Source organism: Sebastes umbrosus, chromosome 6 (genome assembly GCF_015220745.1).
Source record: "Sebastes umbrosus isolate fSebUmb1 chromosome 6, fSebUmb1.pri, whole genome shotgun sequence".
Classification (NCBI taxonomy): Eukaryota; Metazoa; Chordata; class Actinopteri; order Perciformes; family Sebastidae; genus Sebastes; species Sebastes umbrosus.
In genome coordinates, this window is record NC_051274.1 from 3,237,197 (window position 1) to 3,264,580 (window position 27,384).

The following is a 27,384-nucleotide window of genomic DNA, read 5'->3' on the forward strand; positions in this document are numbered from 1 at the left end:
GGAAAAACTAATTTTCTCTTTTCCTCTTTTTTAAAAACAACTCCGGTAATTTATTATTCCATAAAGTTGGGCGGCACACCAGAGATTGGATTAACAAGAACAAAATGGTCAGAATTGAAGCAGACAGTTGATGTCCTGGCTTTCATCCCTAGAATGGGTAAAAAATCCTGAATCCTTCATTTCCCACAATGCAAATCAATAGCCTCTTGTCATTAGAACTCCCCTTGCCTGATAAGTGATACAAGCTGTGCAGTGATCTGCATAGGGCCGGGCGATATGGAGAAAATCAAATATCACAATATTTATGACCAAATACCTCGATATCAATATTGCGATGATGTTGTAGGGTTGACTATTGGTGCTTTCAAAAAACATTTAGACAATGAGATTTTGATAAATAATCATCAGTATTGTGGATATAACGACTAAGTGGGTAACAGCAAATAAGAACAGCTAGAACAGTCTGGTAAGTTCAGAAAATGACATAATTTTACGGTAATGCAGCCTTTAAAACCGGAAATGACAAAACTTCTGCCATATTGCGATATTATGATATCTAAAATCTAAAACGATGTTTTGTCTCATATCACGAAATCAATATAATATCGGTATACTGCCCAGCCCTAACTCTGCATGACAAGTAAACTGACCTTTATGTGAAAATCGATGAAATGCCCCTTTAAAAATGACCAAAATACATTAGTGAATGACAGATAATTCTAAACATCCTAAACAAGTTAACAAAATATTATTTTTTTTATTCTTGTAAAATTATCTTCATTACTATTATCCTCGTTGTAAGAGCATTTTCTTGATGTGAAAATGTACTTAACATATTGAATTACCTCTCCTAAATGTCTCACCTATTTTACTGTGAAAGGGTCTTTAAAGGTCCGGTGTGTAGGATCTGGCGGTATCTAGTGGTGAGGTGAGGAGATTGCAAACAAACTGAAGCATCTCCTGTGTGCCAAGCGTGTTGGAGAGCTACAGTGGCCGACACGAAAACACAAATGTCCCCCTCTAGAGCCCTTTGGAGCAGAATCAGTGGGTAGAGTGTTTGTGTATGTGGGAAGTGAGTGGTGAAGCAAGAGAGAGAGAGAGTGGCGGCGGCGACGGGAGCGAGTAGACAGAGTTTGATTTGTCCATTCTGGGCTACTGTAGAAACATGGCGGTGCAATATAGCGGACTCCGTGAAGAGGACCCGCTCCCTATATAGATATAAACGACTCAATCTCAGGTAACGAAAACACAACGAGTCTTAGTATCAGGTGATTATACACTAAAGATTATATACTTATTAATATTATATTCCATTTCTGCCAATAGATCCCCCTAATTGTTACACTGGTCCTTTAAGACTAAAATTACTTGTTCAAGCATTTTTCGGAGTGTACCCCTTAACCCTGACTCTGAAAAAGTGTTAGACCAAAGATCCATCCACACACACGCACGCACGCGCGCGCGCGCGCACACACACACACACACACACACACACACACACACACACACACACACACACACACAGTTTGCCTTCAGTGACATCAACTCCTAATTACTGTATGGACTTACAGAGTGTACTGGGGTGCATGCGACTCCAGTTGCAAAAGGAGCTCAACTGAACCAGTGCTGAGCAGATATACACCAGCAGACACACACACCCTCCTGTGTGTTGGCTTATTAATGGGAAACCTTTGACATTTTTCACAGGACTTTCTGTTTTTGTGCTCATCGCGCTGTGAATGTGGAGACTTACTATTCACAAAAACCTGCTTCAAAAAACGACCAAATCACAGAGCTATACACACACATTGAGGACAAATGCTTTCATGTGCTGTGTACAATCAAGAAACGCACGATAACTTACGCCTTTCGTTCTCTCAAAAAAGAGACACACAACAGCCAAATTGTTCAAATTGTTGTCAATTCTTCACTCTATTTCTATTTCTCTCCTGTTTCTCTCTCTCATTATGGAGATGAGCAAGAAGGCAGATGTGCGAGGTTGCTGGAATACTAATCACACTATCTATTTGTTCTCCCTCGTACACACTCCGAGGTGGTGTATGGCTAAAAAACTGAGGGCGATGTAATGAGTTAACTGCATGGGGAGCGAACAAAACAATATATGCACATAGCCAGCCTTGGGGGGAAATTAATTCCCCTCATTTGCACAAAACATCCTTTTTTTCTCATTTAAACTACTGCATCTCACAGACAGACAGACGCAGAAGACGGACAGACAGACAGACAGATCATTCCCAATGTATCAGCTGTTTCCCTCCTCACCACAGCCGGAGCACAGTGATTGGTTGGAAAAATTCAATGACAACAGGAAAGAAGAGCGTTCTCACTTATTTTAAAATTGAATAGCTAGTTTTCTCCGCGGCCGACCACTTGAAGAGGCAGTAGTCAGTATATTTGTGGCATCATTGGGCAGAAATTCCATAATAACCTTTCAGCATATTGCAATTCAAGTGTTCTGAGAGATAACTAGACTTCTGCTCCTCCTCATGGCTCTGTTTTCAGACTTTAAAAAAATCTAGCCTGTGACGGGAGACTTTGACCAATCACATTTCATTGAGAGAGCGTTTCTATTGGCTGTGCTCCGTTCATGTGACCGTTCCTTCACCAGATTTCACAATGGCGGCGGCGTCACAAACTTTCTCATTTAACCGTGCACTACGAGATGATTCTGAAAACATTTGAGGAGCGAAATAGGCATTAACGTAACAGAATGTTGATTCATATTTGATCAGCGCTGCCTAGTTTGACCGTTTGGTCGGAGTTCGCGAGTGATTGACAGCTGCCTCACACACAAAAAAACATATTAGATATTATGTCACAAAACATAATATCGCGATACTCGATATTTTCAATATTTTCTTACACCCCTATTTACAGCTATTTATTATATCGAGGTAGCTAGAAATGTTTTTTTTTCTGTCAGGCATTGTTCTCTCCATACGTGAGATTTTACTAATGACTCTACAGTTCATATTGGTAGCATCTCCTCCACCAATTAACCAGCCACAAGCTTGTTAATGAGCCTCGGAGTGAGAGCCAAACTAAAACCATTGTTGTTACAGAGCTGTAGCGCTGGCATCGTCCTCCTCCTCCTTGACGTGCCACTCACCCACCAGTGTTGTGAAGCTGTGCGTGTGCAGGTGCTTCTTCATATTTGAAGTAGAGTTCTTCGCAGCTGACGCTTATCCTCCATACATAATTTGCTTCATGCTGTGATGTTCTTGTAAAGGATTGCTGATTTGAAAACATAACTATAGAACTGATTACTTGAATTGTAAACTAATGTGTTACATAACTCTAGCAAGAAAAAGTCATCTGAGTACTATAAAACATTACCCCCAACACTGGTAGGTACCCTATAGCTCTTCCAGTAAAAGTTTCATCCTTAGATATGACTATTGAATTCTGCATGAATGCATTGTTACAGAGATTTTCTTTTTCCTTTGAGTGCAGGGAAATCAAACTAATCTTGATACAAGATCTCAAAGGATGTTGTCTAGAAAGATGTTTTTCTTTGTGCATAAGACATTGCCATTAATTATTACATGGCTTTGTTGAATACTCGATTCTGATTGGTCAATTACGCCATTCTACAGTCTGTTTTGTCTTTATAATAGACTGCTGCTATGTATAACAGACTGTTGCTATGGATGCAGTTCTGATCTCTGTACATGAGCAATAAAATCATTATAAATCAATATTTTGTGTCAAATTATGGATTTCTTTAGTAAGTTGCCTCTAATAAGCTAAATAATAATATTATAGCGGAATGAACCCCGACAGTGAGCAGCTCTTGAATCACCCTGAAGAGGTTCATTTTGCCGATACCAATGGTCCGCTGTAGATTATCTTTACATATGAAATTTATTACACTGCTATCTTTAGATGTCGGCACATGAGGCTGATTTAATATGTTCAATATGTGTATAGTCATACAGTGATCCAAAGAATAGTTTCTCTTCTGCCCTCTGTCTCGCTCTCTGCTATCATATAAATCTCAGCTCAGTGAGAAGGCAGCAATCAGCATGCTATACAGACACACATGTAGGCGTCTGTGTGTGTGTGTGTGTGTGTGTGTGTATGTACTTATTGTGTGTAAATGGTGTGGTTGACATGCTGCCGGGCCATGAGTCAGCGTGTTGTAATTGCGTCCAGCGGAGCGGAACACATATATTCACCACACACACAGATTGTGGTTGACGTCAGGGCTTCCAGGTCCGGAAGTCAAACGGAGAGGGGAGGATGACGACCAACACATGTAGGCAAAGAGCTACCCGCTGTGTGTGTGTGTGTGTGTGTGTGTGTGTGTGTGTGTGTGTGTGTGTGTGGGTGAGATATCCAACTGGCTGCAGATGGAGCAACCATACGAGCAGTGAATTTCGAATCGACTGTTTACCAGAACGGAGCTGTACTGAGGCTCCACGGACTGGTCCATAACTAGCTGCACATCTGGTTGCCTTGACAACCTTCAATAAATGTACTGGTACAGAAGACAAACAAATATCTCCACTTTAAAATTGATCATTTGAGGGAGGCGATCAATTCATTCCACAGTGAAATGTGAGGAGTGTGTGTGTGTCTGTTTGTGTGTCGGGGGTCAGGTTGAGGGTGGGAGGTTGAGAACGGGTAGTTTCCTGCCCTCCCTGTGTGTGTGTGTGAGCCTCCAAGGAAAACACACAAATTTATCACGCATACTCAACAGGAACACAAAGCATATACACACAGCGAACACAGACACGGATAAAAGTTGATACAAACTGTAAAATAGGATGTTCGGGGTTCTGTAATGTGTGTGTGTGTGTGTGTGTGTGTGTGTGTGTGTGTGTGTGTGTGTGAGCCGGCTGGGGAGCGTATATGTGTGTTCGTGCACACATCCTGAGGTTCAACTGCAATCTGTAAACAATGTTTCTAGCTGAGTGAAGAAAAACAAGAAGCAAGGGGTGAAATGTTCAAGAGAGAGAGAGTGTGTGTGTGTGTGTGTGTGTGTGTGTCTGACAGAACGAGAGAGAACAAGAGAGCAGTGAACTGCAGATGCCTGACTTTCACAGCAGCTTCTGCACAAACCTACGACATATATACAGTATCTGTGTGAACAGTACTGGGGATGTTTTCAGCACAGAGCAAAACGCTCCAGTAACTTCCACTTCTTAATGGGGGGGAAAACACAGACTCGGCTAATAGCAGGATATCACAGCGCAATATTGTTCAGCATCACGTCGACACGGCGTGCCACTTATTTTCCTCTAATTAACAACCTGACGATGAAATTCGTCCCACTGGTTACACTTCCCTGTGTGCTTCTTTTCTGACATCGCCACCCAACGATTACATTAGCACCTACCCATCACCGATTCATAACGGAACGAGTCCCGATTCAAAACCATTTGCTGCCGTGTTAATGAGAAGAAATGAACGACACGGCCTTTCACTGGCGCTGAGTGGCTGCCGTCGCCGGCAACACGCGAAGAACACGGAGAGCTCATTTAAAGCGACATTAGACCATTCTGCACGCTAATTACTTCCAATATATGACAAAGAGCTGAGAAGGGGGTGGGCTTCCTACCGTCCCTCTGTACCGCCACGCTGGGCGATAAGGGCTTCGATGAGCAGCTAGAAACTATTAATTAGCTCGCACGGATTCATGCTGTCGACGGGGTTTGTGTTTATCCTGCTATTGCCGTTCTTTCTGTTTAATTTCTACTGGAAATCAGCTTTATTTTCTATTTTATTGTTGTTGTTTTTAATCTCTTGCTCTGCCATGAGGAAGAAGGAGATCACTTGTACAAATAAATGAATTTACTGGTCGACTAACGAAGCAAAATTTCATCAGTGTGGATGTACAATTGATTCATGAGGGAAATATGTACTAAAGGAAAACTTAAAATGGATTTGCCTGCTATCTGTGGCTGGCTTTTTAACCCCCTGAGACCCGCGGGATCGTGGGCTATCCCAACCGACTCTAGCAGGTTCAGTTTTAGAGCTATAGAGTGAAGATGGAGATATCGTATGAAACTGGGAATCCATTGGTACCAACCATAAATAACGCTCCAAACTTACACAAAGTTTTGGTGAGGAAAAACTGGCCATTTTCAAAGGGTCCCTTGACCTCTGACCTCAAGATATGTGGAACTGGGTTCTATGGGTACCCACGAGTCTCCCCTTTACAGACATGCCCACTCTATGATAATCACATGCAGTTTTTTTAATGCAGTATAAATATGTTATTTTCTCCTGTTCTAAAATGATGTATGTGAATATTTCTGCATACTGGGATCCCTAAAGAGTCTTGGAATTTCATAAATTGGGTATCACTGTAAAGCTGAGATTTTTGTGGATCCAATGAGCCCAACTGTATTCATGTGTGATGATTTTAGCCCCAATAGTAGCCATTTCATAGTAGTGAAACCTTTTTTTGAAACCTCACTGTATAAAATGACCTGTGGTGACCTCTAGGATAATCACAGCCTCATGAAACTTTACAACCACAAACTACAGACCTAGAGCATTCAGAGGATGGATGGCTTTCCTAGCTAGATTGACAATAAGGGGGTTTCTGAGCAGTTTCTAAAACAGAATCGCTCGCCATCTATTCGCCGAAAAATGCAGTTCTTGCAGAAATCTCCAAATGTCAAAAGTTTTCATTACCAAATCTCATATTGAGAATTTTCATCAATTCTTGAGTGGTAAAAAATTGTTAAATTTAGCACCAAATCTGTGTAACAAATGGTATCAACCTAAAAATTGCTGCAGAAACTCATGAGACATAATAAGAGCATGATAATAGAGCATCTAAGCCCTTATACACTTTTACAATTTATTTGAATTAATGAATTCATGTTTATTTCTGATTTATGACCAGAACAACTTTACAAACAGAGCTAAGCTGCATCTCAAATTAGCAACAGCTTTCAGATGATGTACACCACTTCTATGTGACATCTACTGTTGACCTGCTATCTCCCCCTAACCACCCCCTGTACACCCCTAAAAAAGACAAAAGGGGTCTATTGTGGGTCTCAGAGGGTTAACACTTATCTGGCAACACGTTTAGAAAGACGAATTGAAGCTGATATGTGGACTGCAATACTCCAGATCACACCTCTGTATAGCTTCTATAAAAAAAGGCCTAAATGCCAAGAAATAAGACACGGCTATAGGGGATGCTGGCTGACAGCTTCCAGATCAGAGCCGCAGATAGCTCAGCGTGCCGTCCGTCCATATCAAAGAACTGCTGATCCGTACAAGGTCCAAGGTCCGCGAATAACCTGCATCAACATCGGCGGGGAGTTGCTCCGGGACATATCAAAGCCAACTCGCATTGCTAACTGTGTCAATAATTACTCCGTGTCCTAGGGAATCAAAAGCAAACAGTACAGCGTCGGCTCATTCAGCTCTCTCTCCTTTCTGGCTAATACTTTTGTTTTTCTCTCTTTGGTCTACTGCTTCTAACCCATCTCGGCAGATCAATACTGGGTAAGCTGTGGCGAGGTGAGGGAAGGCTGAGCGGGAGCTCTGTCAAAAAACGGACGGTTAGGCGTGGGGGCTTGACGGCTAACTTCTTTGCCTTTCACCTTTGTTTATGAAAAAAAGAGCGAGCCCGTCAGACGCTCACGTAAGCATCTGCTGAGTCCACAGACACGGAACGAAGACAGGTGAGGATGCAGAGTTCAGCTGCGCAATCTGAAAGCTCTGTGTACTTTAAAAGGGCAACAAACTTTTCTGTTGATAAAGTCAAGGCTTTCCCCCCCACACACAACACCACCACCACCGCCGCCGCCACCATCAGCCTCCACAACAGCGGGCTAACAAGCCGCTCTGTGTTTAAAGCCGGACATGACAACTCTTCTGTGAAATCGTAATCCTGGAGAGGCAACGTTACAGTGAACCTTTGATATCTTGATGCGAGACATTCTCAGCCTCGTGCCCCCCCCCCCAGCTCCGGCTAAAAGATGAGGTAGATATTTTGCCTCTGTTGTGTGAAATCTGTGATGTGAAATGATTTAATTAAGATAGGCCGAGGAGCCGTAATTAATTTTGCCTCTCTCCGAGTGAGGCTTACTGTCAAGAACACAGGGAAAGGCTCCGGCAGAATAAATTACAGGAGAGTTGTGTATGTGTGTGTGTGTGTGTGTGTGTGTGTGTGTGTGTTCCCCCCCCCCCACCACCACCACATCTGAGGCGTTGCAGCAGCGCTTAGTTACTGTATTCTCCCGGAGCTGACAAAGAGTTATGTCAATTCTTTAGGAAGAGGTGGTGTTCTCAAAGTGTAAGTGAGCCCGCTGGCACCCTTTTTTTCCGGCCTCCCACCATCTGAGATCAAATCACGTTTCAGTCCAGGGGTTTATTTTGTCTGTCAGTGAGGAGCATCCTCTGGGGAACACCGTCAGTGACAAAAGTGAAATTGAAGGATTCGCTGCGAACGGGCTCCTGCCAGGCAGTACTGTGCTGGAGACGGCTACAGTCGCAGAGGACCTCTGAACTGTCTGTCTGACGCTCTGTTTCTTATTCCTTTCTTTTCAGTCTCTGGCCTATTTCGGATCCAGTTTGGCCGGTGTTTAGTCACCAACGGTTGTAATAGGAGGAAATAGCTCCAGGGAGCCGTCTACACCTGATTTTCCTCTCAGCCTGAAGTCCTTGAGACGGAACTCAAGGAGTCAATCTATTCTTTGTCCAATTACAAACTACGTGGCATAAATCACATGACAGAAATACCTGGTTAAATAATAATTCTTCTTAAAGCTGCAGTAGGCAGATTGGACCAAAGATGACTAAAAAGAAGTTAGCTTTATAAAACGGACACTATATCCTGACAGTAGTCTCATGAGACAGGTAATCTGAAAAAAATCATGTTCCTCAGTGTCCTCCCGTGCTCCTAACGGCATCTGCAAGATTTCACAGACCGGAGGAAAACAACCAATCAGAGCCGAGCTGGAGCCTTGCCGTCTCTGACCGGCTGTCAATCACTCGCAAACTCCAATCGAATCGATTTTCTGTTACTGTAATGCCCATTTCTCGCATAAAATGTTCTCAGAAACATCTTGTAGTGTACTGTTTAGCTGTAAAATGAGAACGTTTGTAACCTGGCCGCCATGTTGAGATCTGTTGAGGAAATACCAAGCACCGCCCACCAGCCAGAGCAAACTTTCTCATTTTACAGCTAAACCGTGCACTACAAGATGTTTCTGAAAACATTTGAGCCGAGAAATAAGCATTACAGTAACAGAATATTAATTCATATTTGATCAGCGCTGCCTAGTTTGACTGTTTGATTGGAGTTTGCGAGTGATTGACAGCTGCCTCCGTTGAATGAACAGCCAATAGGAACGCTCTCCCTCTGAAATGACCTGTGATTGGCCAAAGTCTCCCGTCACGGGCTAGATTTTCTGAAACCTGAAAACAGAGCCATGAGGAGGAGCAGAAGTCTAGTTTGCTCTCAGAACACTTGAATTACAATATGCTGAAAGGTTATTATTGAATTTTAGTCCAATGGTGCCAGAAATATACTGCCTACTGACACTTTAAATTTCTAATAAAAAACTACAAGAGATTGTATTGCTTATGCTCTTTACCAGTGCACAAACATGATTTCTCTGGATGGGGAACTGGGGGCCAAGAGCCTCATTCATAAAGCATTTCTCGGAGTCGACCCCCTTTTCCAAAGTCCAATACTAATCCCTCAAGCTACACAATTCTCCCAGCTTTCTAGCTTTGGCCAAACACGCAACAACTGTCTTATTATCAGGAGACGACAGGCAATAATGAGCGTGGCCCGAGCCAAGCAAACTGCTGCTTTGAGCTTTCAAAGAAAGAGCCTAATTAAAGGCTGCTTTGTGACTTTTGTCACTTTTTTTTTGACTGGTGATTATAGGCCATTCATTGGGGACGAATCGTCAGCTATTTGCGGGTGGCGCACGCCGTAAATATTATCTAAGAGCTTTGCTCGTGTTGTGCCGAACCTGCATTTTTCCCCCCAGCGAGTCCCAAGGCTCCCTCGCTCTAATTTGCAGAACAAATTTCTCTACTTTCTGCAGAAACTCCTCGTGCTAATAAGGACGTCTCATCAACGGCAGTTCAGAGACAAATTAGACTGTTTAAAAATGCAGACTCCTTGGTATCTTGTCTGTGATTTCCTGTAATGAAGTGCTGGGGAGCAGAGCGTCCTTGGCACCGAGGGCGAGTTCAGTAGAACAAGGCCTGTGCTCTTTGGAGCCCATTTGACTAATTGCAGAGCTATACTAGCCCTCTGCTGGTCTCAAGCATCTTCTAAATCGCCCATCCACCACTATAAAACCATGCGTCTCCAAAAAGTGGCCTACTGTCTTATTTGGGCCAACTCTAATTGTCCCACTAATCTCTCCAGCGTTAAATGACTCGGAGAAACTGCGTCCCACAGGGCAGGCTTACCCCGCTGATTGGAGACTCTGCCTTTTGTTTTGCTTGGCATATTAAAACAGCATAGGCTGCTGATGTAAAGCCTACAGAACTATTGGAAATGTAATTAAGAGCTAGCAGCAGCTTTTAAATGGTTGACTAGCGCAGAAACAAACTGTGCCCCTCAGACGGCGAAAACTTTAATACATGGGAAATGAGTGGCTCAATCGATAAGCGGGGCGTTATTTCCTTTGTAGGGGGAATTCAATTGGAGACAGAAATGGGCTGCTTCACTGTCTGCACACTGTTTTGTCATTTTCCCAGCAGAGAGACACATTTTGTGGCAATATTTGCTTCAGAAACAAACAAATAGAGACCCCTCTGTGAAATATAATCATTTGTCAAGTCAATTTCATTTGGCATTAAAACAAAAACAAATTTCTGCTGTAAACCGTGCTGTGATAGGAGAGAAAAAAACAGACATACTCGCACACTCCTCAGGTGTTGAGGTGAGGCCGAGTTGAGAAATGCTCCAATCAAGCACAATTATTTGTTGAAGCCAAACGCCACAGCCATTTCACATCGACAGTGAGCAGCTTATTGTCCGGGTTCCGCCAGACAATCACATTCATCATAAACCACCTCTAATTTGATACTTTTTTTACGCTGACATCTTTCGCAAACCCGCTTTTCCAAACAAGCCGGCCTACGGGGCGAGTGATTGAGCAATTACCAGAAACCGATTCAGAAAGCCCCCACTGTGGCCTTTTGTCCCCAACATCAGCTGGTCGGCCGGGATCATTAGAAACATTTTATCCTTGTGTGTTTTCTGCCTCTAAACCTCTGGCTTTGTAGTCTGCACACAAGCGGGATGATACAACACCTTCAGAACTAGTAGGAGTCCGTCTCCGGCTGTCTGTCAGAGCAGTAAAAAGAAAATACGACACCAAAGTCTATCAAACACTGTCTCACTGTGCTGCCTCTGATAAATATTCATGATACCAGCTTGAAAACCAGCTGTTTTCCTCCAATTAAAGCTCGCTGAGATCCACTGTTTCGGAAATAAATTGTTGCTTTTTTTAATTAAAAGCTCATGTTACTGGGCTAGAAAACAAGTGAAACAATGCAGCACCCATTGTTAAGATTTATATGTGTGGGATGGGATGATAGTATGTGGCTAACAAGGTGAGGTGACGGTGCCGCTCTGCCAGCCGATTAGACTGCTGTCAGGCTATTAAATAGGCGTTATTAGTCGCTATAAGCCCCATAGATGTGGGTCAATAGGGGCATACTACACCCACTAGTAGGTTTTATCATCTATTCACATGGTAGACCACCACAAGAAGGTATAAAAGAACACAACAGCGACCTCTAGCGACCGTAGTAATTATGACAGGAGCAAAAGGGAAAGTCAGGCGCTGTGGTATAGAGCGTGTGAAACTCCATAAAGGGTGGAGGTTGGGGATGATTGATGGGATACAAAACACAGGACTTTCACCCAGGAGACCGGAGTTCGCATCCAGTGTGAAACCAACAATGTGTAGTTGTCTTTGTGTTCGTAGTTCTTTTAACCCAAAACACAATGTTTTTCCCTAAACCTAACTGTTTTTTTGCCTAAACCTAAAGAAGTTGTAGTTTTGTTGCCTTAACCTAAAGAAGTTGTAGTTTTACTGCCTAAACCTAAAAAGGTTGTAGTTTTGTTGCCTAAACCTTAGGAAGTTGTAGTTTTGTTGACTAAACCTAAACAGGTTGTAATTTTATTGCCTAAATCTAACTATTTTTTTGCCTAAACCTAAAGAGGTTGTAGTTTTGTTGCCTAAACCTAAAGAAGTTGTAGTTTTATTGCCTGAACATAAAAGAGTTGTAGTTTTGTTGCCTAAACCTAAATAAGTTGTAGTTGTGTTGCTAAACCTAAAGAAGTTGTAGTTTTATTGCCTAAACCTAAAAAAGTTGTAGTTTTGTTGCCCAAACCTAAAGAAGCCTTTTTGTTTGTGTTCAAACATGACGTTTCATTCAGTTTTACATGTTAGAACGTGTTACTTTTAAGTTTTACTTTCACTTTTACATTGTAGTAGGTGTAGTAGGCCCCTATTGACCCACATCTATGGTGCGTATAGCGACTGATAACGCCTACTTAATGGTCTGATAACAGTTGAAGCGGGTGGCTCTGCGCTCCTGGCCTACAAACCCACAGCAGCCTCAGCTAATGTAGAATACCCAGGGAAAGGGGGTGTATTATCCCATTAGACCCTATCAGAAGGATGTGAATGCTGCTGCAGTAACAGGTATTGAACATCAGCCCAACTAGCCGTGCGGAGCAGATCAAATCAAGTCATCAAAAGATCCTTCTCACATCAAAGCCCGGAGCAGACCTGGCCACGTGCCCGCCATACCAACTGTGTAGAGACAAAAAGCGGAGCAGCCAAACCTGGCACAGACAGCACGCAGACGGCTGCCCGCTTCAAAGGCTGTCTGAGGTCATTATCTGCAGGTACAACCCCAAAACACCAGCGGTCACCGAAGGCGAGCGGCGAGAAACCACAGAGGACTTACCATCAGGAGGCTGGGCCGGTGTGAAGTGAGGAGGTTTGTCTGAAAGAGATAAAAGAGAGAAATAGGTTTTTAGTTTTGGGGAGATTCGCAGACTTCCCAGGGGTGCAGGCCAAGTAATTGAGTTGCCACAAAAAAAGAGACACATTCTGTCTACAGGCTCTTTTTTCTATCTAACACATTCTAATGCAGTGGCCGGGCCCCGCAGGAACCCAGCCGAGCTAATCGACAGGAGTACATGGCAGCAACAGCGCTATCACCGTTGTGTTGTACATTCATTGTTTCTATGGTCTTCTCGTCCCAAACCACACCGTGTGACTTGTGATGTTATAAGAGCACATGAGAATGGAAAACACACGGGAAGGGATGTGTTTTTGTGAGAGTGCGAGATAAGATTTGAAATTCCACAGCAGTGATGACATACGGTACTTCAGCGAAAGCGTACTCAGTTCCCACCCCCACCCCCACCCCCCGCCCCCCCAGCTGCCATATGCAGAATAAATCAGTATTTTTTTTCCCTCTTAATATATCAAATGACATCATGCTCCTCTCCTGGTCAACACCCAGCAGACAATGACATAAGGCCTGTCGGTCTGTGGGAGCCATAAAACAAGAGCTGTAGTGTCAAATGACTGAGTGCGGAGTAACACTCTGGGGAAGATCTCATGAAATCGGAGTCCTTCACAGTTTTGACACCTTAACGCTTGGGAATGAGATCAGTCTTGACCAGGCAATGTAAATACCTCAATAATGGGAGGTGCATGGAGGACATGTAGTTTGTTTCTACATTGTTTTGCAGGGAAATAGGGGATGTTGTTAGTGACAAAACACAGAATTAGGGCTGCAACTAACATTTATTTTTTATCGTTGATTAATCTGATGATTATTTTTTGATTATACCATTGTTGTTTAGGCTACAAAATGCCGAAGAATTGTGAAAAAGCAATTTCCCAGAGCCTCGGTTTGGGTACTTCAAATTGCTTATATTGTCCGACAAACAAAACAAGACATTTAATTTACAATATAAAGAAAGAGAGAAGAGAAAACAGCAAATGCCCACATTTTAGAAACTGGAACCAGAAAATGTTTGCCTAGAAAAGCTGCATATGAATGCAGAATTGGTCAATTTTGCTTACTTAACAATTGATCTCCTACACAAGTTGTGGTAGATTAGCTAATTGATTAAACCAGTGATTCTCAAAGAGGGGTCTGGGGACCCCAAGGGGTCCAGAGCACTCTGTCAGGGGGTCCGTGAAATAATTTGATATGAATTATAAAATTGTGTTGTATCATTAAAAAGTCCATATCTACAGATGGGGGCCATTTGCGGCATATTGTGTCTATTATTCCCACCCACGTTAGCTTAGGGTCAAACGATATGATCAGGCAAGCAATAAGTTCATTATTTTTAAGTTGAAGCACTTACTGACAGTCAGCTTTAGACCTGTAAGTTCAAATATCTGTATTCATCAGGACTACATTCATGCCAGGCTTGCAGCTGTTCATTTTCTGAAAGCTTTTACGATCAATTACTTGATAAGTATGAATGCTGTCAAGTTGAGTCCAAATGCAATTTGAATGAAATGACCTTCTGTTATAGTATATAAGTGGTATTAACATGATTCAAATTGAAATGCGTTTCTGTTTATCACTATGAAACAGGTTGTTTTAGAATACAAATAGTTCCAATGACATAAGAGTGCAAATGGTACTAAGCATTATGCTTAATCGGTGTTACGATTATGACGGGGACCTTGGAAAATGTTCTCCCCTTTAAGGGGTCCATGGCCCCAAAAAGATTGAGAAACCTTGGATTACATAACTTATCATTTAAGTGTGATATCTGCCAATAGCTTGGCAACTATGCAAAGTGTATACAGATACCGTAGACATATGGCACTGAATGATACAAAGCTATAAGCAAAGTAAGAAGACTGACGTCATAAAGAAGAGAACATATCCAGCCCCATTGTACCTATTTCTTACATAACCATAAAAATACCCATCAGGAAGCACAAGTACTGATCTAGAGAAATGGTTTCGGTGTCATCATTTACCAGGGAACATCACCAAATGGAAAGCTCCTTAAACACGATGTGTTCCTCGAAGGCCATCACGATCCACTGGTCACAGTGTACCAGAGCTCTGGAGTACCGAGCAACCAAACCACCATCTGCACTCTCGCAGACAACTCTGCTGTCTGACTCACTAAGCAGCAGAGCTCTGGCTGAGTTGTCAGAGCTGCCTGCACCCACCGTACGCACCAACACACACATTCAGAACGGGCGTGCAGCCACCCGGCCGTCTCTCTTTCTCTCTCTCTCTCTCTCTCTCTCTCTCTCTCTCTCTCTCTCTCTCTCTCTCTCTCTCTCTCTCTCTCCGACGTCTCTGCACTGTGAGGGATAATGAGGAAGATCAAACACATCACATCAATTACCCCGCTAACACATTTTTCCGGGGCTCCGTCAACCACCGGGGCGAAGCCTTTCTCAGGACTTCTGCGATGCCCGTCGGCGTCCCAAGACACAGCTGAGTTTTAAATTTAGGCTCACTTAAAATTGCTTGTCAACAGCCGGGGCTTCGGGGGAGAGAAAGAGAGAGGAAGTGTGTGCGAGAGAGGAAAAATGAGGAGAGGGGAGGCGAGGCTGTAGCTAGAGGTGAATAATGAAGTGTCGGCTGAAGCCGGTTCCCAGTCAGTCATGACGGTAACTGATTTCCATCTGGGGGGGATTTCGAGAAAACATATAAAACGAGTGAAACAGAAATTGTCATGAGGGAAATATAGAAGTTGTGCTGAGAGTGTAAAGGAGCGCGCACATACACAAAAACAGACATCCAAACACAGGCTGTGCTTGCTGTCTCGCATTCGTAAGCATGCCCGAACACACACAGACGTGTTGTCGCACAAGGCAAATCAGAAAAGAGCCCGACAAAGAAGGTGGCGCACAGAGTGCCGGGGCGATGCTAAACAATTTCGTCACATTTCCATAATGAAAGGACAAGATAAGGTCTTTCCATAAACATATCAGCCTCTCCCATCTCCCTTCGCGCCCGGCAAAAGCCTGCGCTGAGTTCCCGCGCCCGTGTGAATGTCAGAACATGGCCATCATTCACCCTATATCTCCAGCAAATCAATATGTGTCTGACTGTGACATTTAGCCATGTGCAAGAAGAGGGGTGTATCACTGTGTGTGTGTGTGTGTCATCTTCCCTACTGCTTGTGCTTGATGTATCGTCATGCACAATGATGAACCGAGTGCATCTGTGTGTGGGCTCTGTTGGCAGGCAGCAGAGTTTTTAGGGGGGTTACTGAGTGTGTATGTGTGTGTGTGTGTGTGTGTGTGTGTGTGTGTGTGTGTGTGTGTGTGTGTGTGTGTGTGTGGAGATGCTTCACCCCATATGGTGACAATAGAAATCTGAGGTTGCACTTGCTCCTTACACCCTCCATCCTCCCACCACACACACACACACACAGCCATACACACACGTCACCACCACTAGCAGCGCTATCGCTATCCTATCCAGCTGTCCTTCTGGCCACATGGCGAAGGGCTCTTGGCAGCATAAAGGAGACGCGTTCATTCCATCAGTTTTTCCTCAAGCCGCGCATTTCTTTTCACTCTGAGAGGTGAAGACTGGCCCTCTTTAAACGGAGTTAAATCTAATAGAATCTGTCTGGCTGGAATTGATTCGGTAAAGCTGAGGCGAGGTAACAAATACTGATCCTGGTCAGCCACATACAGCAATTAGAATGAGAAGGAAAGGCTGACAAAGATGACAGAAAGACACAAACCTTGAAAAGATAAATGCAAAGAGGTGCAACCTAATGTAGCTACGAGGACTTTGCCTTGTACATGGCTGAAAAGTAAACAGCCTGATAACAGACAGAAAGCCAGAGAAAAAGGGCAGACATGGAAAAACAAGCATGTTAACGAACCTCTCCCCGAAAAGTGTTGCTCTAATACCACTTCAACTGCAACTCGGCTGCCTGAAAATGACTTATTTATAGGGCTGTCAATCGAATAAATATTTAATCATGATAAATCACATGATTGTCCATAGTTAATCATGATTAATCGTAAATTAATCACACATTTTTTATCCGTCCAAAATGTACCTTAATACCTTTGTCAAGTGTTTAATACTCTTATCAACATGAAAGTGGGCAAATATGCTCAAATGTATGTATATATTTATTATTGGATATCAATTAACAACACAAAACAATGACAAATATTGTCCAGAAACCCTCACAGGTACTGCATTTAGCATAAAGAATATGCTCAAATCGTAACATGTCAAACTGCAGCCCAACAGGCAACAACAACTGTCAGTGTGTCAGTGTGCTGACTTGACTATGACTTGCCCCAAACTGCATGTGATTATCATAAAGTGGGCATGTCTGTAAAGGGGAGACTTGTGGGTACCCATAGAACCCACTTACATTCACATATCTGGAGGTCAGAGGTCAAGAGACCCCTTTGAAAATGGCCATGCCGGTTTTTCCTCGCCAAAAGTTAGTGCAAGCTGGGAGCGTTATTTAAGGAAGACAGGAAAGGCTAGTAAGACATGGTTGGTACCAATGGATTCCTTAGGTTTTTTAGTTTCATACGATACCAGTATCTTCACTTCAAAGCTTTAAAACTGAGCCCGCTACAACCTAAGAATCACAAGTTGCGTTCATGCATTAAAGAAATTAGTGCCGTTGAAGCAAGTTTGCGTCAATGTGTTATTATCGCGTTAACTTTGACAGCCCTACTAATTTATGCTTCACTTATTTACTTGTGTGCATGTGACTTTTCTATATGTGGCATATTGCATAAATAATAGCCTACTTTGGAGAGTTGAGAGGACTTTCACCTTTAACCCAGTCTAAACTGGCGAGGCACTCAGAAATAGACTTGTGTAAGAGAGCGAGGAGAATGAACAAGTCAGTGTTAACCCAGGCAGGCACATGGTAGAGGGGAACAGCTCAAGGTGTGCTGTTGGTGATGTAAAAAGGTAGCAGGTGAAGTCATGTTGTGAAGGCAAACTACTGGCCCTTTAAGGATAAAGCTGCCACAGGTAGGGGTGAATATCAGCGCTATCAATACTTTTCAATAAGCACCGTTTGAAATTAAATTGTTTTTGTTCACGTGTTGCATGGCGCCAGTGTTGATGAAACGTTTCAAATGATACCCAGCATGGGGTTTAATGGAAGACAAACCTAAAGCAATTACCTTTCTTGTCAGAACTCTTTGACCCAAGAATCTACTGTGATGGTCCAGCCCAGTCGCACAGCAGGTCAGAAAATTGTCACGAAATTTAATGTATTGATTCGTGTACATAGACACGAATTTCACATTTTTCTCCGTGATGGTCAGCACGCAATCATTTTGTATGTAATCCACCTAATTGTGAATGGAGAAATATAAAGAGCGACAAACGCCGTGAAGGGAAGAGGTCAGGGTGGATGGTGGGTCAAAAAACATAGGACTTTCGCCCAGGAGACTGGCGTTGGTCTCCCCTATGAAACCAGAAATCTACGTTGATTTATTTGTAACTTCCATACTTAAGTTATGCCACTTCTGGTGTTATTTTAACCCAAACCGTGTGCTATTCTTAAACCTAAGTAAGTAGTTTTATTTTTAAAGGCTGGAGTGGAAATTGACATGTGTTGCTGGACATTCATAGGAAAACGCAAAAAAAATGCATTGTTGAAAGTAGCGGTAAACATTTTTAAATTTTTAGGTACACGAATCAAATAGATTAAATTAAGACTATTTCACAACCTGCCGTGAGACTGTGCTGGATGGTCACCAACTAAACTGCCACCAGTAAATAAGTCAATATTATGTTCTTAATGAGCCGCTGCACTTTTAATATAGAGAAAAGAATAATGCAGCAGGGAGGGAGGGGGGGCAGATGAGGCTTTCCAGGCCAAGAGACATGTTTTCATCCTCCAAAGGCATTTAGTCGCCATTTAATACTTCCCCCCGCAGTTCAATGTAAATGCCAAGTCGTCTTAAGAGAAGAGATATGAAGCATTTTCTCAAGCCTGCAGGCACAAAATGAAGGAAAGGGGGGGCCGTAACTTTAGATGTCCTGATGTCCCTACTTCAAGTGCAGATAAGGCTGCCACGAGAGGTAAAGTCAGCTTGACTTAGAGCAAAAACTGTGTAAAATGTACAACGCAAAATCATTTATTTCCAGCTAAATTCTGTCAAAAAGAATCCGCCAATACTTTGAATTAGAGCATGTTTTGTATTGCAGAGCAGTGACCCGTATCGGTGCTATGTGTTTCTGTTGAACCAACGTACAGTTGTTGAGGAACAGGAGCACGGCGAATCCCAGCGTAGACGTGGCCAGCAGGATCAGACAGATGTTGCAGGGGATCATGAAGTAGCGCACCACCAAGGACACCTTGTGCTGGTACCTGCGGTCCTGCTCCTGCGGCGGCGGCGAGGGATAGTGGCACCCGCTCATGCTCCACTCCAATGACCCCCTCCCCTCCAGGGCGGAGGAGATGACGGGACGAGGAGGGCGACGAGGGGTGCCCAAAGACCCGTTGGAAAAAATGATGGCGGTGGGGTGAGGGCAGAGGATGGAGATGAAGATAAAATAAAAAGGAAAAAAAAGGGGCACGTAATGGCCGGTGTTTCAGCTGCGGTTCCAGCTGTGCACCGTGGCGAGGACCCGGTGACCGTTTCTGTCAGAGAATCGCAGCGGCGAGCTTTCAGCGGTTTCCAAGCAACACATTTTTAGAGATAATAACATCCATTTGGGGAAAGAGGACAGACGGGAGGGGGGGGAGGGACAGGGACGTTGGACTCCTACAGCCCCCCACCTGTCCACACGACCTCCATTCTGCCGTGCCCGCTGGGAAAAAGACAAACTAATGGGCTTTCAATCTGTGACTATGTGTGTGTGTTGTGAAGTGGTTTATACTTACAGTGCGAACATGTGTGTGGATTTAAGTGGGTGGTGATAATGTGTTTGTAAATGTGCGTCAGTGCGCTTTTGGCATGTACGTGTGTGAGAGATTTGGATGTGGGTGTTTGGAAATTGTCAAATATCCACACGGAAAACTTCCAAGCACGCCGACAGTAAATCCACAAATGGAATCCTCTCCTTACTTCCTAGTGACCCTGACTGGTAATTAGATGGTGAAAGGGGTCTAGGGCTGCAGGCTCCGAGAGCACTCCCCCTCTCCTTTTTTGCACACCAAGCCAAGGTCTGGTGCTCGCCAACAACACGTGTCACAAGTATTTCCCTAAGAGGTGACAGCCGAGCATCTTTTTTCAGCCTCCCTGTGGCTGCTGCCTGTTGGGGCACCGAAGGTTATCCGCTCTCCTGAGCCATGGTTCTCCCAGAGCGCCGCTAACTCAACACAACTGCTGCTTTGTATCCACTGGAGACGGGCTCCTTTTGGCTTATGGTCTGGGAGCGTGAAGAGAAGGCACGCAAGATCCGTCCGAACCTGACACCGTCACTTCTTGTATCTCGCTGTGGCGTGATTAGCAGGACGGCTGGAAAGCAGCTGGCTTGCCGCTCGCTAAACCATATGCTCCCGGGTTCACTGAGGAGGTTTGCTTTGCCTCCCCGGCGCGACTGCCACTCCGCGGTTCAATAACCTTTATTCCCGGTCAGTCTCGGAGTGGAGTGGAAGAGCAGCTGCCCTCCACCCCGCTGGTGCGCTGGGGGCTGAAAGCAGGTCAGAAGAAGTGGTGGAGATGGAAGGGGGGAAAAAGTTGGAGGGGGAGCACGATCGCAATCCCCGCGCAACCTGTCAGCGCAGAGCCGTCTTCTCCCCCACGCAGCCAACGGATGAGCAGCAGAGATGCTCTAAACGAATGGGAAAGAAACGGAGAGAAAACCTGCGTGTGTGATCAGAAATCAAGCAAGAAGCTCGAGGCGGAGATTTGTTGGGCTTTCTTCCCTCGTGTCAGCACCCTGACAGAGAATCCCAACCAGATAACGAGAGGTTCTCATTGCGCCCCGATCCTCGTAACATTGAGGTTGATTTAGCTTCTACTATTTCTGCCTTTCAGGGAAAAAGAACTTGTCCAGTCTTTTCTTTCTTCCACTGGTCCTTTCTTTTACATGCTCCCTCAAGCATCCAGTCCCTCTTTTCACTGGATTGTCTCAGTCCAGAGGCGCTCAGCTCCCAGTGTCCTGACCGCAAAGGATTTATGCAGCGGCTTCTCCTCGGTGGGGATCCAACATTCACTGGCAGCCAAAACAACAAATTAGGCTCCGGGTATTCATAGCGCGCTTAATCCCCAGGCAGCAGGTAGTGGTCCCAGTGTCAGCGCACTCCAGCTGAAGCAGAGAGTCAATGAGAGAAGTCAGCCAGACAGACACGGCAATACAGAGAGAGAGAGAGAGAGAGAGAGGGAGAGAGGGGGGGAGTAAACGGGAGTGAGGAAGAGGAGGAGTGCCGGCGAAAGGAAAAGCAGCTCCTGACACTTCGGTCCACTTTTTTTTTTCCCCTGTTGGAGAGAACAGCAGCGGCGTGTCGCCGGTTTCCCAAACACTCTCCTCCTGAGCGCTCCTCTCTCAGCCCTCAGCCGGCGGAACGGATGAGCACATAATGAGAGAGCGAGAGAGATAGTGTGTGAGAGAGAGAGAGAGAGGTGGGGGGAGTGGTTGAGGGGCCGTCTTTAACAAAGGCAGAGGGGAGGAGGGGTTGGAGTTAGGCGAGGGACCGGAAAAAAAAAAAGAAAACGAGCGAGAATAAAGGCTTTGGGGAATAGTACTCGAGTCCTGTCAGAGCGAGGATGAGCGAGGATGGGAGGTGGGGGGGGCAGCAACAGTGCAGCAGCAAAACAAAAGAGGGCTACGGTCTTGGGAGATGTCAACCAACTCCTCCATTTGTTTAGAGCCTAATCAAAAGAAAGTCTCTTCCACAAGAGCTGGAGAGTTTCCACACAGATTTAATGAGGCAAAACCGAGAGAAAATAGGCCTGCGGAGGGAGGGAGGAACTTAAATACATTAAAGTCAATCACACATTGAGTCTCTGCAAACAGCCTACTTGTTTTTGACCGATATGTGCAGAAACAAGCCTGAGAAACTCTGCATGCATCCACACTAACAAGACAATATTCACATAATTAACAAACAATCCCATTTCTTTTCTGACTCACTTTCATGACTACTCGGAACTAGGGCTGACAGGAATCTGGAGATACGATACGTATCACGATACAGAGGTAACAATTCAATATATTGCGATATATAGAAAGCAAGGCGATATATTGGGATTTTTTAAAATCTAATTCCAGAAAAACTGTCATGGTATAAAGAACACACCAGAAATACCATTTTAGAATATGCACAAGTAACACATTTGTACTGCATGCAGATTTGTAATGCATGTTTTTTTGCTCAAAACTGCACGTGATTATCATAAAGTGGGCATGTCTGTAAAGGGGAGACTCGTGGGTACCCATAGAACCCATTTACATTCACATATCTGGAGGTCAGAGGTCAAGGGACCACTTTAAAAATGGCCATGACAGTTTTTCATCACCAAAATGTAGCATACAAATGGACTCCTGTAGGTTTTTTCTAGTTTCATATGATGCTAGTATACCATCACTCTAACGTTAAAACTGAGCCTGCAATAAACCTCTGAAACAACAAATAGCGACCGGGCCGATGGCAGGCTGCTGGATTTTTTAAGAGGTTAATCAAAAATGGACACAGTGTTTTGGAGAATCGATACAATAACGCGATACTGAAGTGTATGGATATTTTCTCACACCCCTAATAGGAATAAGGGTTTCTTTTTTCCCTCGTTGTTATATAATATGGCAAGAAAACTATTCAGCAGATCTGGCAAATGATCTGAGAAAGGAAACAGATATTTTGCCTGTTTTAAAAGCGATGCATTGTTGCTCTTCCAGTGGGATAATGAGGTCAAAATAGAGGGGCGGTTACGCTGTGGTTTAGCAGGACCCTGCATCAATATCTACTTTGAACCGACTCAACGGCAGCAGGCGCCAGATGCAAGGCGGGATCTATCATCAATTATTTATTTTCACTCTCTCTATCTGTGTCTCCAACTCCATCTCCATCTCTCCCAACACCACCACCCCCTCCCCACTCCATGCTTTACACAAGGGTGCGCACGAGCACATACACACTCGGCGGTGCATGCACGCGGTGTCTGCGTCTATATGGAGGGTTGCATGAATGCACACACAATTGCCTTTTCTGTCTAATAGAAACGCAGCAAAATGGCTCCTTCTGCCTTCTTGTCTCTATCTGTTTCCAGTCTACAGGCTCTCACACATACACACACACACACACACACACACACACACACACACACACACACACACAGGTAGGCGATCTTTCTTCCCCCTAAAAGTCATTTATCTCTTTGGACAGAGTGTTCATTCCCAGCTTAAGTTGAGCTCTGTGGGGGAGAGTCTTAATAGGAGGGGAGCCAGGTTTTCAGACTGAGGGTCAAGAGTTCACCCCATCATCATCATCATCATCATCATCAGCAACACCACCCACCCAGAGGTGCCTCCCCCCTCTCTTCTCCGTGCCCTTTCCAGACAGTCCACATCAGCTCTCTCATTGCATAACAAAACCCTGATTGATGACCGACTGAAACGAAAAAAAGGAAACAGCTGCTGTCTTATTTGCTGCCCTCTCTTTTGTCTCCCTATTCACTTTTATCTACAACTGTGTCTTTATAATCATCATTGTCCCAACAAGTGGGGGATTTCTGGTGCAGCAAAGGGGTTAAAACAATTACAATACACATCACAACATGAAGTGTCACGTTCTCCCGGCAGAGGGCGCTATGGGGAGTCAGGCCGGCGACCCAAATAAGATCTTCCGTCAACATCAAAGCTCAGCTGCTTTGATCCATTTTTAATGCCACAAGTAGCGCACAAGGTTAACATCTCTCTCTGAAGGCTTTGAAAAGGCAAATTCCATTAAGGAGCCAAAGGAGCTGCTCTCTTGTTTAATGGTCTGGCAGGAGGAAAAGTTGATGTGTGTGTGTGTGTGTGTGTGTGCATGTAGGAGTGCTGTTCTTTATGCAGAGGGTGAGAAATTTGTCAAGTTCAATAAATAATTGACAATGATGCTTCAATCAAGTAGTGTGTGTGTGTGTGTGTGGGTGTGTGTGTGCGTGTGTGTGTGTGTGTGTGTGTGTGTGTGTGTGTGTGTGTGTGTGTGTAGCCCAGCGCACATCCCGGTCTTCTGGCTGGCCGCTGTTGATCTAATTGATCTGAGAGCAAACAGTTGTAGCCTTTGCTGAATGATAATTTCTCCTCCAAAAGGCCGAAAGGATTCTCATGAGAAAAGCCCACTCCTACCACTGAGTTGTGTTTTAAAAAAAAACAAAAAAAAAAACAACCATCATTAAGGAAAGACGGGCAAAATGTTCTCTCTTTCTGCATCATCTTTATATATTTCACATACAAGCTACATTCCAGCTGCCCTGCTACAGGGTCAAGGGTCAGACGCAAATGTTTCGTAGCGGCCAAACGGCGGTACTACAACTTCCATGTCCGTCAGGTGATGCCATTTGGCCCAAAAATGCTAAATGGTAAACAGTCAGCACTGTTTTGTATCCAAAAAGCTAAAAGCTTCTTTTGCAGTGCGGGGGTCAGTGCTCTGACACAAGGAGACGGAGGAGTGAATGTGAGAGTGTTTTCTAATTTAACTTGCTAAAGGTACCAATTCTCTAAAGAGCTAGATTTGAAAGATTTGAAAAGTATAAACTCTAGATGATTATTTATGATTCATCCCGCAGGCCAGTAGACTGCTGAACTCTTGAGACTGCTGAGCTCATCACTTGTAACTTTACCTTTATATACTTTACATACTGTTTAACAAACTGTTACACCTCTGCGTTTGTCTATATATATATATATTACATAACACATTCCTGTTTACACCTCTGTGTGCATATATTACTTCTCATCATGCATACACGTACTACATTCTGTTTACATTCAGTTTTCCCATCTGAAATACTGTCATTAAAGGAACTGTTTATAAGAATCAGAAATGTCTTGTTAACAGCGACACCTGTGGCCGTTAAGTCAACGAAAGTCAGCGTCCTGTTGCTCGCGCTTGTGCTCGCTCTACATAGACATGAACGAGCATTGATCAAAACAGTGAGGCGACACACGTCAGCTAAAACCACAATATCACTCTATATTTCAGCTGCTTGGCAGTAATGTTAGCTGACCAGACGAAGGTCTCTCCATGAATCAATGCTGATCCTAGTGTTTCCTGCTTCAGCCTCCCGACCGTGGTCAGAAGGCACAAGGGAGACACCGGAGTTTTGGTCAGAGACGATAACGTAACTCGCTCCGGAGCCCCGTCTATTCGCTCAGCAGCAGGAAACGACACGGGAAACCTCTGTTGGTCTGGAGGAGCTGCAGCAGTTATTTCTGCACAAATGTCCACTGTACATTCACTAGATATTCTCAGAGCTAAACTAACTCTTCTGCAGTGTGGAGTGTGCGCGCATCCATATGAGAGGTGGAGCGAGCTAGCAGGTGAGCGCAGTGTGTGAGTGAAGGCAAGCAGGCAGCGGAGCAGACACAGCATCGACTCCCCTGTGTCCTCTGGCCGCGGTCGGGGGTGCTGGAGCAGGATTAGTTGACACTGTTTAACAGACGGGCTTCACTAGATAGAACTTTGCATTTTTGGTGCTTCCGTGTAGTTTGTGTTGGAACAGCGTAGCCCAACGCGAGCGCGCATGGGACACCGACCCGCAATGATTTATAAAAGTGTAAGTGTAAGAAGTTACAAACAGTCCCTTTAACTAAATTACAAATTTACAAATTCACATACCATTTTATATTTACTTATGCTTATATTTTTTAAATGCAATATTTCATGCCATAGATTTTTGCTTTTACGTTCACCAGTGTGATTTCCTCTTTTATAAGTATTTTATGAGCATTGTTGAAAGAACCTGAGAACCAAGATTTTCATTGCCAACGACTGCTTTGCTGGATTTGACAAATGACAAATAATGAACCTTGAACACGATTAGGCGGGTTTACACAGGCGATACGGGATCATCATGCTTTCTCTGTGGCCAAGCAACATCCAGTCAACATCTGCAAGTAACTAAATATCACATTTGCATTAACAACATTTCAAATGTGGCGCTGAGTCCCAGAGAGTGAAGGTGACCGAGCACCCACAGGAGGAAATTCTCAGAAAACTGTAAAAAAGTTCACTAACACAGAAACTATCCTGGATCACGAATGAGGAGTTCTAAGACTGAATTAATCTGAATATTTCATCAATTCATCCGTTTGGGAAAAAACTGTGTGTAAAAGATCAATCGCAAAATACGACAACAGCAGCTTTGTACATTAGAGTATGTGAAAAACATAAAATCCCTGTTGATGAATACACCAACACCCCATTAGAGTGAGGATTCTGTCCATTTTTCAAAGCAGGAGCTATCAAAAGCGAAGCTGCTGCCTTCACTAATGGCATTAGAGATCATCCTTTCCTGCTGTCCATTGTAAATGAGAGTTTTAATGATGCTGATGAAAAGAAAGGAATAGCACAGAGAAGAGAAGTCTGTTAAAATTTAGAACGGATTTGGTAATTGCCTGCACTAAAGCCCGTCTACTGGCCCACTCAACTATTCATGTGCGGCTCATTTCCAAGATAATTCACTGTAATATTTGTCATGTTGTGTTTCGGTGTGTGTGTGTGTATTGATAATGAGGAATCTGCTGCAGTAGTGAGGGTTATTTCAGCGTCTCAGAGTTCAAATATGACAGTTGACGGTTATTTCCTGGTATGTATTTATATGACCCCGCTGCCCCACATTACACGAGTCGACCGAGACTTATGAATGTATCTAATTCCATAGAGAACTATGTATTCAAGGCCACAAATTTCCGCTTTCAGGGACATTAGGTCCAACATCAGAAGGCCGTGTTGAATTCCTCATGTGCATCGAGGCGTGCAGCCGGGCTGGTGGAGGGCAGCCCAGACTCTTCACCCAGTGGGCTGCGGCGGTGAGATGCTACGTATAGCAGCAGGTGGGCCAATTGTCTCGCTACGGTATTAACTCCAATCATCATAAGTCAGACATTGCCGCAGCATCCAACAGATTCCCAGACTTCCCAGTCACCAGGCCTCCGAACCGAGCGGCACTCATCCAGCAGCGACGACACCGGGGCCTCTCGCAGCTGTGCGTGGCTAACGGCATTAACCTCCGCTGAACTGGGCCTCAAGGAAACAGAGTGGGAGTTACAAGGACGGATGGTGATGAGGGACGAAAACAAGATGCTTCTCTGTCTGGCGTTATCATGACAACCGAGCACCGATACTACAACAAGCGGATGGAAAAGTCATGTCATTTTGGGAAATGTTCAACACTTGTTTCACAATCTGTGAACTGAAATAACATTTTAACTCCGGACCAAAGCTACAGATGGGAGTCTGGGAATCAT

At 44.2% G+C, this 27,384-nt stretch overlaps 1 protein-coding gene across 1 annotated transcript in view; it reads right to left on the reverse strand.

Moving 5' to 3' along the window:
* agrn (agrin) overlaps nucleotides 1-27,384 on the reverse strand; it is a 362,262-nt gene that overhangs the window by 209,737 nt on the left and 125,141 nt on the right. Inside the window, 1 exon segment of the mRNA XM_037773939.1 lies at nucleotides 12,946-12,984. Coding sequence (XP_037629867.1) covers nucleotides 12,946-12,984 — 39 coding nt within the window.